General features: G+C 39.7%; 1 protein-coding gene across 2 annotated transcripts; it reads left to right on the top strand.

Moving 5' to 3' along the window:
• Nucleotides 1-6,675: 6,675 nt before the first annotated feature.
• On the top strand, nt 6,676-15,041 carry skor2 (SKI family transcriptional corepressor 2). Of its 2 annotated transcripts, XM_034126011.1 has the most exons (8): nt 6,676-8,628; nt 9,289-9,352; nt 10,011-10,088; nt 12,324-12,389; nt 13,009-13,107; nt 13,329-13,396; nt 14,453-14,516; nt 14,907-15,041. In XM_034126011.1, the coding sequence occupies exons 1-7, from the start codon at nt 6,676-6,678 to the stop codon at nt 14,507-14,509; spliced, it is 2,385 nt and encodes a 794-aa protein (XP_033981902.1). In that variant the 3' UTR covers nt 14,510-14,516; nt 14,907-15,041. The 2 variants fall into 2 exon arrangements, with proteins under 2 accessions (XP_033981902.1, XP_033981903.1); XM_034126012.1 differs by lacking the exon at nt 10,011-10,088 and having other exon boundaries at nt 6,776-8,628.
• Nucleotides 15,042-15,111: the final 70 nt, after the last annotated feature.

Below are 15,111 nucleotides of genomic sequence, written 5' to 3' on the forward strand. Positions count from 1 at the left end.
ACTACAAGTTACAAATAAACAAATAAACATACACAATATACCTTCCTTGTAGAATAATTACATTGATATATATCTGTTTTATTGTAGGTTGATTTTGAGCTTTGACACCTCTGTTTTCATCTTCATGTGAAATGCTAAAAACACAAGTATTATGACCAAGAGAAGAATTGTATGGGGATTAAAATCTGCATATATGGACAAGAAACAATTCAATTTCAGAGTAAGCTTCAAAACATTGTTATCATGTTATGTATCCTCTATTCACCAGTTGCTGTTGATACGGAAGATTTGTCTCCTATCTTATCTGATATAAGCTTCTATACACTTTTATAACATCTCTTGCCTTACAGATTTAAAGCAGGTACAGTAAAGCCTGTTAACCTACTGTCACTTTAATTTACATTTAGTTTGATACTGTGCTATAGCCAATGATTCAGTGTAATAGGATTTGGGTAATATTCCTGGACTTCCAGCTAAGTTTTCCATTATCCATTGTATTTGTTTCGTATTTCTGTAAGATTTATTGTCCTTCTATTATTATAATGTCCATTATTTTGTGTGTTGTGCACCTTCTGGTTGTCACACGATTTTCCCTTAATCTGGTCCTTGGTCTGGATTTTAAAGTCATTACAGGGATTAAAAACACAAAAGGTCCTCAGGGTTATCTTTGACCTCACTTCAATGCATTACATTATTGTCAAATTAATTATTATTCAGATAATTTATTGGTATACAAATATTCCCAAAACGCAATTATAATAAACACAAATAAAGGTGTTAAATCCTATGAGGCCGGTTTTCAATTAAGGCCTACAGTGTTTGATGAAGACATGAGTGAGATTTGCATCATGTGTTTTTTGTTATTATATATTTTTTCAATAATTCACTCTGGCTAATGTTCCAGATCTTCTATGAAATATGGGAATCTTTAGTGGTTGGTCTGCTGTGCTAATTGGTACAACCGCCTCAAGCTGAGCTCACATAACAAACTGAGCATCGTTCACAGGGCTGCTCTCTCCTGGTATGGGAACACTGTAAAAATAGAAACATGACAAATAAAAGCTTAATTAGAGCGCCTGGCTCCCTTTCTGGTGCTATGGGTAAAACACATGACGTGTGTGCTAGTAACCGTCAAAATAATTAATAAAACATCTTCAAAATGTACAGAAATGTAATAATACAGAAAGAAAACAGCTTGTAGACGTCTTGATACAGGTACTTCAATGTAGCCCCAACATATTCTGTCATATGCCATAATGTGTATATATAATAAAAAAATGTTATCAAGTGTATTGATTGCAATAAAGCAGATATAAATGGGGAAAGTAATGCCAAAATCCCCTTTCCAAATCCACAATCTATTTTCTCATCACGAGGAATGGTAAGACTTAAATACAGCCTCAATAATAGTCATTATTATTATTTTCCAATTTATTTAAGATGTGTGTTAATTGTAATGCACAGTAAATCTTCGCTGCAGACGAACAGAAGACTCCCATTCAGTAAAAGACGCGCGGCATTAAGTAAGGATTACAACTGGGGCATGCAGGGCGACTGTGCACCATATTGTAGCCTACATCTGCCTTTTAAATCCACAATGAATTAATAAAAGCACTGGAGGGCTGGAATACGAAGCTTGACATATGTTTTTTTTTGTAATTATTATTATTGTTTAAGTTAAAAAATATATATATTCTGAGCAAGTTTGATTGAAACCGTAAATAGTTCAATAATGACAATACTCAAAAAACAAGATAACGTTTATTTTTTGCAAATAATTGAAGGATATAAAACGAAATCTGGGCTTTTGTGTTGATTCGGACTGGCTCCAGTGCGTTTTGAGAAAAGGAGATGATGCATTTCAATATGGTAATCACTCACCCGGGGCATGTTTCATTTATTGACAGATTTCATGTTAAATGTCTCAAGCTCACTTAGTGTTGTAGCTCTTAATTTATTATGTTTTGAGCTCTCTCTCCCTCGTTCTCCCTGCTTTGACCCTTCGAGGTCACACAAGCAATTCTTTTTTTAAACGCATGATTAATTTCTCAGTAGGGCGACGGGCTAATGCATTATGAAGAAAGTGAAATGTATTCCAAAGGGGCTAATAGCGCTATTGTATTCCAATAAGCCTTTTCCTGCTTCGCATGGTTTAGACATGCTCCGCGTTTGATAACATGTCAGCGACATCTCTCTCAGCTTGGAGAAAGTTGTGAATAATTACGTCTCTTTCTAAAAAAAAACTTTCATTATTGGTTAAAAACACAGGGATTTTGCCAGTTTAATTTTGTATAAGAGATGTCAATGCAGCCACAAGCGTAGTTCGTTAGGTTTTTATTAAGATACAAAAATCGACGTTACTCGGAGTTTGAAACGTCCAAGCAATACAACACTTCTATCCATTTATAAAAAATAAAAAAACACTGTAAACAACTCTGTGTTAAATTCCTACATTTCAATCAAAAACTTTATTTAAATCGCCTAAGCTTCTAAACCTCTACCTGCTTTTTGTTACGTGGGCTATTATCATTTCCTCTCATCGCTATTGTGACGTCACTGCCTTCAATCGCTGCGGCCCGTGCGTGGCTCGCGCCCGCAGAGCCCCCGCCCCCCCCCCCCCCCTCCTCTCTTGTCCCTTCTCAGCTATAGAGTGGTCCCGTGGCGTCCGTCCGCGAGACAAAAGCACGCGCAGTGACAACCTAAATTGGTTTGAAAAGGAGCAGATGGGGCTCGTGCTCTCTACTGTGTCGCTTTTACGAATGAACACACACGCACACACACACATGCACGCACAGATTTGTGTCATGTTTATCAAGATGCTATTGAAAACAGATTGGGCCAGAATAAATTACAGGCAGTCTCAATATCCAACAGTCTTTTAAAAAGATTGAGAATTGATTAGATACACTTAACAATTACTAATAATAATTCCAAAAAACAAGTTGAATCAAAAAGTTGTTGTCTTTGTGCATTTTATTGCGTTTATAAATAATTTAGAGAACAAAAATGGACTGGAAAAGGACTGTTCTGACACAAATAAAGTATTATTTCATGACTAAAGGGTTAACAAATATTTATTTATTTATTTTTTGAAAATGCAACATTGACTGTAGCTTGTGTACAAATATGTTCATGTTGAGATCAGACTGAAGTCAAGTATATACTCTAGCCATATAGCCACTACCAGTTGCTTTATATTTCTGCCCCATGTCTATTATATATGTTACCTTTAATCTGAATGCATGCAGGCCTATATGCCAAAGTTATTTTAACCACCTAAACACTGAACCCTTACAGCCCATGACAAGGGTCTGCGTGTGTGTAACACCATGAATATTACGTCCTGTTATATCAGCCATTGCAATAAATGGTTTAGTTAGTAATCTTCATCCCAGACATGAAACATGAGCCAAAGAAGAACAAGTCCTAAAAACAACTTTATTACGTTGTTTTAATTAAAGAGGACAATCAGTATTTGGGACAACATTTCCCTTCATCCCCATGCAGAGTTAAATGAGATCCTGTCTTGCAATGCAGACGTTTACTAAGGACTATGAGGCACTGAGGCAGCTCTTATCTGGGTTATGGACTTAATATTTAGGTCTGCACTTCATATCTGTAATTTTCCTGCATATTTCTAGTGGAAGGAGTAATTGAGCAGCCATGCCATCTAAGAGCTTGGAGCAGGGCCGTAGGAATTCCTGGGCCCTCTGATGCAGTACTGTGGTCGCACCCCCATGTTTGTCCCCACCATCACATGTGTTGAATACGAAGATGTGAGTATAGTCTTCCATATTCTGTCTGCTGTCTTTGGCACACTGCATCTGTGTTTAAAAAGCTCCTCTTTCAGCAGTTTCTTGGTGAACACTTTGCATCTCACAAATTGTGTTTATCAAAAGTCAGTTGTTTTCCAGAAATGTCAAAGATGCCCCCTAAAAGTGTGCAGTCTACTAGCACCATCATACAATTGAATGGCAAAGCTTGTATTGTAGTTATGACTGGTTTGGAGCCATGTGCAGTGTCAAACACATTTTTTATAAATATTCATTAAGTGAACTTAGCTAAAATTATGTTAATTGTAAATGTTATATTGGGTCTGCTTATAGTGGAGGTCGGAGGACAACCATAGACTGTATAAAGAGGAGAACATGTAAAGTTACCATCTAATTTCTTGCACAATCAGATGTGTATAAAGTGTCTACATTACATTTTGTATTTTTTTAGATGTAACTTTTATTCACCATTCAGTACGGTATTGCTACGGGAGCAGGTTGGGGCTAGATGCCCGAGGACACTTCGACATGTTGACTGCAGGGAGTGGGTATCGAAACACCGACCTTCCGACTGAAATACGCTATTTCACCCCCTAAGCTTTTTCAGCATGCTCGTGCATCTCTCAGTCCGTCTATGTTGCTACTTTGACTTTTTCAGCTCGTGACGTGAGTATCAGTTAGCAAGATATCTTTTAGCTGTTCTTCAACTGAACCAAGCAGGAATAAAGTGTGTGTGGAAGTGCCTACGAGTGTGTCCTGTGTGGTGGGCTGAGCTTGCGCTACACGCCAATCAAACACGAGGCAGGTGCGTGGTAGAGTGAGAGAGAGAGAGGGGGAGAGAGACTGCGAGAGATACTGCGAGAGAGAGAGAGTCGGATTAGTACAGCGCGTGGAGTCTCTGAGAAGCGAATAAAGCCGGCGCGAGCGTCGCAGTTTACTCACATCTCACGAGCTGCTCCTCAGTAGACAGTTGGAGAGAGAAACCGGTACCGCATCCCGGATATATATCAGTACAATTCGCGTGATAAAAATGAGTATTTTAAAGCTGCGTAGGATAAATCGATTTCTCTTGTAACGGGGAGACTTTTTTTGGATACGCTGTGACAGTTTCTGGGATTCTCGGGAGTCAGAGGTAAGACATCGATTTCTGTCTGTAAAGTTAGCTTGAATAGTTGGTTAAAATGAGCGTACTTAACATCATCTGTGTGGGACAGAAAACATGCTTTTAAAAAGTATTTATTCGATTAAAATGCTTGAGAAAGTGAGTGTGGATTTTTTCAAATGCCGTCAATTTAAATTAATATGGGCCCGTTGCATCGTCATATGTTGTTATCTGTATTATTATTATTATATCTTAGTTATAACATGAACAAACCTTTACCGTTAATATTGTTCAATGGACTAACATAATGCCTGACTTACCGATAAGTGTGTTGCTTTAATAAAGGCCTACTGTTACTTGGCGAGTAAACTTGTGCTTCAATAAAATTACACACATTTAAGAAGAAGTTAAATGTTGTTGAGTTATTTGAAGCTTAACTCTTTAGTCATATTGTTAATTGCTAAATAGTTGTACAGGCTTTTGCTATTTCTCGTTAATAGCAAAAACGTTACATATAAATATATTCCAATTCAAAACGAAACCTGTCTGTTTAATATAACCACATTTCAGTTCGTTTTTATTATGTGGAATTGTAGTTTTCCTTAATGTAATTTGCAATTGAATTCGTTATAAATAGCAGCATCTTATTTGTGTTTTTTGTTTTTAAATCATTACACATTTCATGCACATAAATATCACGTGCTTTAGGTAATTTCAAAACTGTTAATTTCATAAGACTTTAATAATGAAGTAAAAAAAAGAAGTGGTTTTGATGTCACAGGACATTTCCAGTAAAACATTTATTTCGCAATAAATGTCCTGCCATTTTCGTGATACTGCTTTAAAATATATCTAAATAAATCATATGGATACAAAAGCGAAGGAATACAGTATTTAGATAGGAAGAAAGGGCCAAAGCCAACTTTCCTAAATGAAGTTGATTATTACCTTAAATGATTTATATGGGCTGTATATGTTTCCTGTATCCTATTAACATGTTTAGGTTACTCCGCTTTCTAGATAAAGGATATTTAAAAAAATGTAAAAACACATTTAAATTAATTGAAATGTAATGTATTAATTAAATTAATGTATTAATTAAATTAATGTATGCCTATTTGTTTGAATATGGATAATACTGTACTTTAACTGCAACCATTATGTTGCAAGCTTCTGTTTTCATAGTTAGTATTGTTTAAAACATACACAGGCAAACACACTCATTACTTTTAAATATATAAATGCTTCTGAGAAAAAAAAATGTTAGTTAAATAAATGTAATTGATTTCCATGAGTTGATTATTGCAAACTGTTGTGTTTGCTGTTTACTTAACATTCCACTTTCACAGATACTTGTTCATTCAATATCTTTATCCAGTTATTTTTTCTGTGCCCTCAATCATTTGTTGTTGTAGTTAAGAAAACAAATCAATTGTTATTATATTTTGTAATGACTTATTTGACATTTAAAAAATGTGTTCAGTTCTGTAAAGATCGAAAGACAAACAACGTTTGCTGTTTTTCTGTAAGATTGGGTAACAGAAGCTTTTCATTTAAATGCATTTCATTTTAAATAATACAGATTATTTTTAATATGCACTTGTTCACACATCATCAGCTTGTTTCTGGGCCTACGTGTCATAATTAGTGTTTCTTATAATAACAAATACTTAGATTCATTTCATATTATTTGTAAGAAATAAGAGGATTTGTATGTGGTTAATAAAAAAATCAACAAATGTTTTCCTTCTTCCTTTCTTTTTGAATGCAGGTCTTTCTACATACCCTTTTCCTCACAGTATGGATAAGACCCATCTTTCGAGCACTAATGACATCATAATGACAAGCTCCACAGGCTCCTACCAGCAAGAACCCCTGACACCACCCAGATCCGCCCATCTCCACTCCTCATCCTCCTCTTTATCTTCTCCCTCGCCGTCCTCATCCTCCCCACCCATGAAGCCTAACCAAGTTGGCCAGGTCATCCTGTATGGCGTTCCCATCGTATCGCTGGTTATCGATCACAACGAGAGACTATGCCTGGCTCAGATTTCCAACACACTCCTGAAGAACTATAGTTATAATGAGATTCACAATCGGCGCGTGGCGCTGGGCATCACCTGCGTCCAGTGCACTCCGGTTCAGTTGGAGATCCTCCGTCGGGCCGGCGCCATGCCCATCTCATCGCGGCGTTGTGGTATGATCACCAAGCGTGAAGCCGAGCGCCTCTGCAAGTCCTTCCTGGGAGAGAACGCACCGCCGAAACTGCCCGACAACTTCTCCTTCGATGTGACACATGAGTGTGCCTGGGGTAGCCGAGGTAACTTCATCCCGGCACGCTACAACAGCTCCAGGGCAAAATGCATCAAGTGCTCCCTTTGCAACATGTACTTCTCCCCGAATAAGTTCATTTTCCATTCCCACCGCACGCCGGAAGCCAAGTACACCCAGCCCGACGCCGCCAACTTCAACTCCTGGCGTCGACACCTCAAACTCTCTGACAAAATCCCAGCTGATGAGTTAATCTTCGCATGGGAAGACGTCAAAGCTATGTTCAACGGAGGGAGCCGGAAAAGAGCGCTGCCGTCTTCGTCCCATTGTTCCTCCATGGGGCCCATGAAGAATCTCGCAGGTTCCGTTCACATGATGGGGTCTGACCTGGGTGCTCAGAAGAGATCCCGCTTTGACGACGATGATGATCTGGATGGAGGCAATTTGTCTCCCCGTAAGACCTCACGTAGCTACCCTGTCATCCCAGTCCCGAGCAAAGGCTTCGGCATGCTGCAGAAGTTCCCTCCCACGTCGCTCTTCCCTTCGCCTTACCCCTTCCCAGCATTTGGTCTCTGCCAGCAGAAAAAAGATGACAGTGATGTTTCAGGTGTGCAGAAAGGATCAGGGTTGTCAGGTCTGTTATGGCCCGGCCGCAAAGACACTTTTTATCCTCCTTTCTGCATGTTTTGGCCACCAAGAGCGGCGGGAGGAATCCCTGTCCCTACTTACCTCCAGCCTCAGCCCAGCGCCCTCTCCTCCCTGGCAGACAACCCCTCTCTCAGGCAGGCCTTTTTGGATCTCTCAGACCACAGCGAACCTGGAGTAGTTGGCAACGGAAATAGTGTCAGTGCAACCATGGCCCCCGGGACTGCCACAGCCAGACCCGGGCTGTTTGACCCAGAGTGTACAACAGTAACCCCTGACCTCCGCCCTGTGACCTCAGAAGGCTGGCTCAAACTTCTGGACACCCCAGCCCTCCAAAGCAGGAAGCCCAGCTACGGCTCAGCCTTCAGGCCCGTCATTAAGGACGCCGAGAGCATCGCTAAGCTCCACAGCAACGGGGGAACAGATGAGGACTTTGTAGTGGCCAGGTCTGAACGCCACCAGCGGCTTTCGCCCAGCAGCAGCTGTAGTTACGGAAGTGAAAGTGGAGGCGATGTAGAGGCGGAGGGAGTGGAGAGTGAGGAGGAGGGGGAAGTGGATGTGGAGTCGTCAAAGCAGGAAGACGAGGAGGAGGAAGGGGGCTTCACAAGCAGGCTGCCACAGACTCAAACCAACCTGTACCACCCTGCGCTAAGCGACAGCCATGGAGAGGAGAGGGGGAAGGAGAGAGGGAGTGGCGCTGTGTACACCAGCACCTCCCCTCCCTCCTCCTCAGACCCCATTCGGCAGGGGTCCCCCAGCCTGCCAGCATCCCCTTCAGCCAGCCTGCCTCTCTCCGGCTCCACCCCGCCTCACCGAGAGGACCCTGCTTACAAAAACGTAAATATCCCCGCAGGCCACTTTAGCTAATTATTATTTAAATGGTGCCGCAGTCAGGCAGCGATGTGATCTGCATAAGCAGATTGATAGACCGGTTTCTCCCTGAAGAAATTGAAACAGTCACCCCAACTCTGATCCGGGCTAATAGGCCCAGGTGTGGGTTGTTTAATGGCCACGGTGTGTTTGTTCTCCCTCTGTCACCCCAGCCTGTTAGGGCAACTCTAATCTGTAACCTGCCGACTCCCACATTAACCAGGCCTCTGAGGGAGAGGGGAGGAGGGGAGAGTTATGAGGAGCATTTGAAACCAGAACAGTCTAATTATTCATTGTGTAACAAATACATCAATGGATAGGGAACAACCATACACTCCAAATTAGATCATTACAAAGGGTTGAAACCCATGGGCTGATTAAAAAGGAGATAGCATTTGTCAAGAAATGATTTAAATGTTTGCACAAATTAAATCCATATTAATAAAACATTTGCAGGTCTTTAGATTACAAAAGGAAACTCGTGTTTATCAACACTATTCATCACATCAACAAATCTAGTTTACAAAGAAATGCTTTTACTATAGGAAGTATATCCTGCGTTGATGTAATTGAAGTCTTTTTTGCATAACGTGTATATGAAATTCTTACAGACTGCTTTTCTTTCAGGTCCACAAAAATAGAGATGAAGGACTACCTGTGTACGCGACCAAAGACAACTCCAGCATTTCTGGTGAGCACAGACATTACTATGTTTTTTAAACTTTTCTTTTTAAAACTGCACATTTTCCTTTTTTAAGTCCATAATGGAAGATTATTTATATTGAATAAAATATTAAGTATTTCTTCCTTGACATGATACAGTCGTTCCCATCTGTTTCGTGCAATTCCCCCTTTTAAGTCTCTCTCAAAAGTAAAAATACATTAAACCAAAAAACACTTTCTCTTTCACAAACCATCTACAAAAAGCTCTACAGTTTGCATGGGATGCTTGACACGACTTCTTTCACCCTACAGTTGTTTTACAATGTCTTGGTTTCATCAAATGTTTGAACAGGTTCATCAAATAGCATCACCCAGTCTATTTCAGCAAACTGTTACACGCTCTCTGTTGTATTATAGCATCTTTGTTTCCTTTAGTGTCTGAGTGAGTGGTTTTATTGTTCCTCCCTGCGAGGCTCATATTCCTGTGACGTTTCATTTGCTCCTCTCATCTCACACTCTGACCCTTTCGCGGAGTAGAATGTTTTGTGGCCCACACGCACACACACAGGACACACACCATGCGCACACTTAGTTATCTCCATGTGTCCGGATAACCAGCTCAACCAATGGGCCTTACTGACACGCTCTCCCCTCTCTGTCTGTCTCTCCGTCTCATTTTCTCTCAGATGAAAACAAAGAGCAGAGTAGTTTCTTTGTACCAGAGAGTGAGACAGCAGCGCCCGACTACTGGAGGGAAAGTTCAGGTATGATTTCTTTTATTTTTTTTGGTAGCAGATCAAATGCAGGGTTAAAACAACAACCATTTTTTAAAACAACATGCTGGTACTCCTGAAAGTACCATTATGAGTGCAATTTCAATCTCAAGTTGCAGAGAAAATCTAAAATCTTTATTCATACTTAGATCCAATCATGATCAAACATTCACAAAAGGAAATACAATTAACAACATCTTAACAGCTTGAGCCTGTAAATGGAAGTAGGCAAATTAAACCTATATATCTCTTTATCTACAGAGCAGAAATGTCATTTATTTGCTTGTGTAAATCCAAAATTAAGACATTGTATTTTTTAAGTACATCAATTTCAAAACACACAATGTTGACACATTTGCACCGTGTAAAATGTCTATACAATACAAAAGAAATGCTGATTAAAAACCATGATTTTATATAAGTTTCTTCTTATGACCCAAATGGGACTCGAAATACTTAAAGCAGCGAGAGAAAGCTCCTCCGTTCTACAGCTTCATCCACCTCAATCTCCTCCTCCTCCTCCTCCTCTCACGCGGGATTTAAGGGATTCATATAAATACACAGGAAAAGAAAAGCTGCTTCCGCCGCCGCTCTGCCACGGCTGCTCTCTTTAGCGGCGCTGTCGCCACGGCTGTTACTCTTAGGGGGGCCGTTATAGTTCAACAAGAAAACATCAGCTCGGAGATAAGCAGCCGCGGTGGCAATCTCCATCCTAGACCCATATCGCCGCCGACATAATTGCCTTTTTTTCCCCCTCCTCAGCGCAAAAAACCCTTTCCCGTTTGAAAAAGATCACAGCTTATTGCCTTTTTATATCTGTCAGGAAAACATTAAAAGTGCTTTATGACATCTGTGCCAACATTTATATCTACCCCCCACTCCCCACTCCCTCCACCCCTACACACACACACACCATAATGATCCCTGCGCATAATGTATAATGTATTTCGAAAAATTACACGAAACAAATTAAATGAGACCACCTTTCCCCTGATTGCCAAACGTCTCCCTGGGCGGTGGGAAGCTCTACGTGATTAGAAGGCCTGATTCCTCCGAGTCCCCCCCCCCCCTCCCTCCACTGTCTTTAAACTCTCCCTCTGTTTCTAGGGAGAAAAAATAATCTAATTTTCCATTTATGTAATGCAAACCGCCTTGGCTTTGACTATTCACGGTTAATTGACTGTCAAACGAGGTTGTTATCCTCGGGCACTGTCTGCAAATTTGCTTGTCAAATGAGACAGAGAGAGGAGAGGGAAGGAGAGAGGAGAGCTCTCTCTGCTCTAAATGAGAGAGATAGAGAGAAGCATGGGCTTAAGCAGCCAGGATATGAAATGACTGGAGGAGAGAATAAACATATCGAGTGTGCTGGATCGCTTCATTTAAGGCGCACAATGCCTATTTGTCACAATTCAGACATGAAGCGCAACACACATACATACCAGCAGAAGAACAATATAGAAACTTTCAAACTGATGCAGTGGAAAACAGTACGAGATAAAGATGTTTGTTAAAAAGGCAGATGAAAGATTGTGAAGTTTTACCGCAACAAGTAGATGCCTTCAGCAAAAGAAAAGCTTTAAAAATATACACAGACATAATATGCATCTATACAGTATGTATATGTGGCATATTATAATACAGTTGTACTATACTAATGCAGTTTTCATAGCCACTAGCATTGGTAAATAAAAAACACATTTTGACATTACATGCAACAGTTTCAGAGCAGAGTAAGCTCCAAGCTACGCTTTATTTTTATGCATTTTTTTATTTCTTGCCAAATTGATGGAAAGGCCCTTAAAGTACCTTTTCAGCACAGACCTTTGCTTCATTTTCACAAGCTACAAAATCATTTACTCTAATTCCAGAATGTTCTGTTTCTTAATAGAAAGCAATATTATCTGACAGCAATAAGAGATTGAACAGTGCACTAACGGTCTCCTTCAGGCTGCCAAGCACAAGCTTACACTGACATCTAGAGGACAAAGAGTGAACTACAGGGCTGTGATAAAGAGTAGGTGGGAAGAAGGGTTAATACACATATCAATAAAGTATCAATAAAGATGTTTCTAGATTGCAATACATTACAATGTGACTCTGGTATGTGTTGCATTTGAAATATAGTAGTCTCTGATGCTTACGGACGGGAAACACATTGGATATGTCTGTCATATGTCATTGTGCACGTAAAACACAAATCTAACATTAAGTCTTTCCGTGTTTTAGGTGATCAAAGCCGAGGTTCTGCCTCTCCTGTGGTGCAAAAGAAGGACGTGGAGAACATGGAGAAAGGTACAGATTGTTCATTTGAGTCACCAATATTCAAGTAAAACATTCAGAATCAGAAAAAGGTTCAGTGCATTGTAGGTTTTCACGTAGAAGGCGTTGGTGCATACAATTAAGATATTAAAAGAAAACAAGTTAATGTACAAGGTCAAGAACATAAATATAGAAAAGAACATCTATACAAAAGAAATGAACAATACACAATAGAAAACAGTACGACAGATATTCACAATATGACAGCTTAGAGACGGAGTTACCTCCCAGGTGCATAGATAACACATACATCTGGTAATAGTCCAAATACCTATTCATTTATATATCACTACAATATAGTATTTTACTCTACTGCAGAATATTCACTTTGACCTTCTGTTTTTATTTGTCTCACTCAATTGTAATATATAGTTGACTTATTTCTGCATGTTGCTTGCACGAATCTCTTGCACAATTGTATTTCTTATATTGTATATTAAGTATATTGTACGTTGCATTGTTGGAGGTGCACATTTTGATTGCCAAAACTTAGCTATTGTGCATGTTTCAAAAAAAGCCTTTGAATCTTGACTCATAAATCTCCTCTCTTTCTTTTCTCCTCCTCCTCCTCCTGCTCCTCCTCCTCCTGCAGAGGAGCTCCAGAAGGTTCTGCTGGAGCAGATCGACTTCAGGAGGAGACTAGAGCAAGAGTTTCACGCTCTGAAGGGCACCTCACCATTTCCTGTCTTCCGTAAGTCTATTTGTCACATCATTCAAGGTCAACGTGTCCTTCTCTGTCTTTCTGAGGTTCTTCTCCATTTCCCTTTCCCCCCTGCTCTTATCTTTTGTCTTTCCTTTGTCTTTCTAAACCTCCTTTATCCTCCATCGGCTGTTTTATAATAACTTGAATTGATCAGTTTCTCAAATGATAATACTGATCAGGCTAATCATAGATTCTAACGCTCATTTCAGATAATTTCCAAGACCAGATGAAAAGAGAGCTCGCCTACAGAGAAGAGATGGTCCAACAGTTACAGATGGTAAGACTCCTAATGATCCAATCAGCTCTGAACACTGATGGAAAAGAAATATCATTGCTGCGCCTTGAGACGACAAATAAAACACCCATTTATGGATAGATGGAGCTTAAAAAGCCTCGCTGTTTGCTTTGAAAAACAATCTTGGTAATGATTTTTCAAAAGGAATATAATTAAGGCTAATTATGAAGCACTTTTCAGTCAAATATAGTTACACAGTTTGAACAGCGAAAGAAGAAATCAAAAATGAATAAGGAAATGTGACAATAACAGCCCAATTAACACTAGACTGTAGACATGAATAACAAATCCAAACCTATGTCTTAAAACTAAAACTGAATTAAACAAAGAATAAATAAAGCCATCAAAAGGGATCAAGTGGACACTTCTCCTATGGCTTATTTGTCCGTCAGACGACAGAACCAATCATGTAGTTTGTCTTTCACGGGTGATAAGTTCCTCTGTTTCCGTCCACATCAATCAGCGCAGCAGCTGGCAGACCGGCTGACAGACGCTGTTTGTCTTTGCTTTCTGACACTCGCAACAACTGCACACGCTCGTATGCACATGATCGCAGACCTCGCTCCGAACACACACAACCAGAGCAGGCTGCGTTCATGTAACCACGAAGGCAGACGGAAACATTGTAGCTCATTTATAAGCATGCACATGCACGCGAAAAAACGTTGAAGACTGACTAATGTGTCAAGAAGCAGCAGATGGATCTGTCTGAGAGTAATGACACATTCATTTCACACAGACATTCGAATGAACTCTAGCAACATTTTAGATTTATGTTGCTGTGTTATCATTTCATAATGTTGGTTGGATTTGACACCTTAGCTTCACCCGTCTGGCACAGAGATTCATATTTCCCTTTAAAGGGGCCCTATTATGCTCATCTCCATGTTCATATGTGTAGTTTGTGCCTCTACTGTCCCATGTTTACATACTTTAATGTTCCAAAAGTGCTTCATTTTTCTCCTACTGCATGTGTTTCCAAATGTTGTTCAACCTGGATCAATCTAAAATGTTGTCTCTGAATCTTCTTCCCTTCAGATTCCCTACGCAAACATCATCAGAAAAGAAAAGATCAGCTCCCATCTCAACAAATAGCTAAAAGGTCATTGTTACTTTCATTCATTTAAAAATACCGCTTATTAATAAAAAGAATATCAGCACGGTAGATGTCAAATGAACATTTCATTATTTATAACACAAAGCAGCGAGAGTAAGTTCAGCAAGTTTAATTGCCTTTGTATAGTTCTGATAGTGTTTTAGAAACTAGACCACTAGGCTGTAATCAGCCAATGAAACTGGGTTGTTTGCTTTAAAGTGATTATTTCATGGCAAATTGGGAAATTTAAATACATTTTGTGCTTAATTTGATTGACAATAACTTATCCTGGTCCAGCTAAAAGACATACATAAGTATATACACATTAGTCTTTGAAAAACACTAATCCAGAACATGACACTAATTTGAGTTTCTATGTATTTACTTTCTTCACAGGCAGAATCCCCAATGAGAGGAAGACTGCCTGGATTTCTGTGAATGTCCCAAGAAGAAAAAAAACAGAGAAATATACGGGAGAGACCCAAACAGAATACGACTGAATATATTATATAAATACATTTCTTAAGTTCTCCTGGACATTTGTTTTCTTCTGCCTTTGTTATTAGCTCTGTTCAGTAAAACACTTTAGAAGTAGCTGATA

Source organism: Trematomus bernacchii, unplaced genomic scaffold (assembly GCF_902827165.1).
Source record: "Trematomus bernacchii unplaced genomic scaffold, fTreBer1.1, whole genome shotgun sequence".
Lineage (NCBI taxonomy): Eukaryota > Metazoa > Chordata > Actinopteri > Perciformes > Nototheniidae > Trematomus > Trematomus bernacchii.

Bases quoted from the DNA above. Each gene is read 5' to 3' on its own strand.
- skor2 (XM_034126011.1), top strand. From the start codon at position 6,676: ATGGATAAGACCCATCTTTCGAGCACTAATGACATCATAATGACAAGC. The intron at 8,629-9,288 runs GTAAATATCCCC...CTTTTCTTTCAG, and splicing joins AGGACCCTGCTTACAAAAAC to GTCCACAAAAATAGAGATGA. The intron at 13,397-14,452 runs GTAAGACTCCTA...TCTTCCCTTCAG, and splicing joins TGGTCCAACAGTTACAGATG to ATTCCCTACGCAAACATCAT.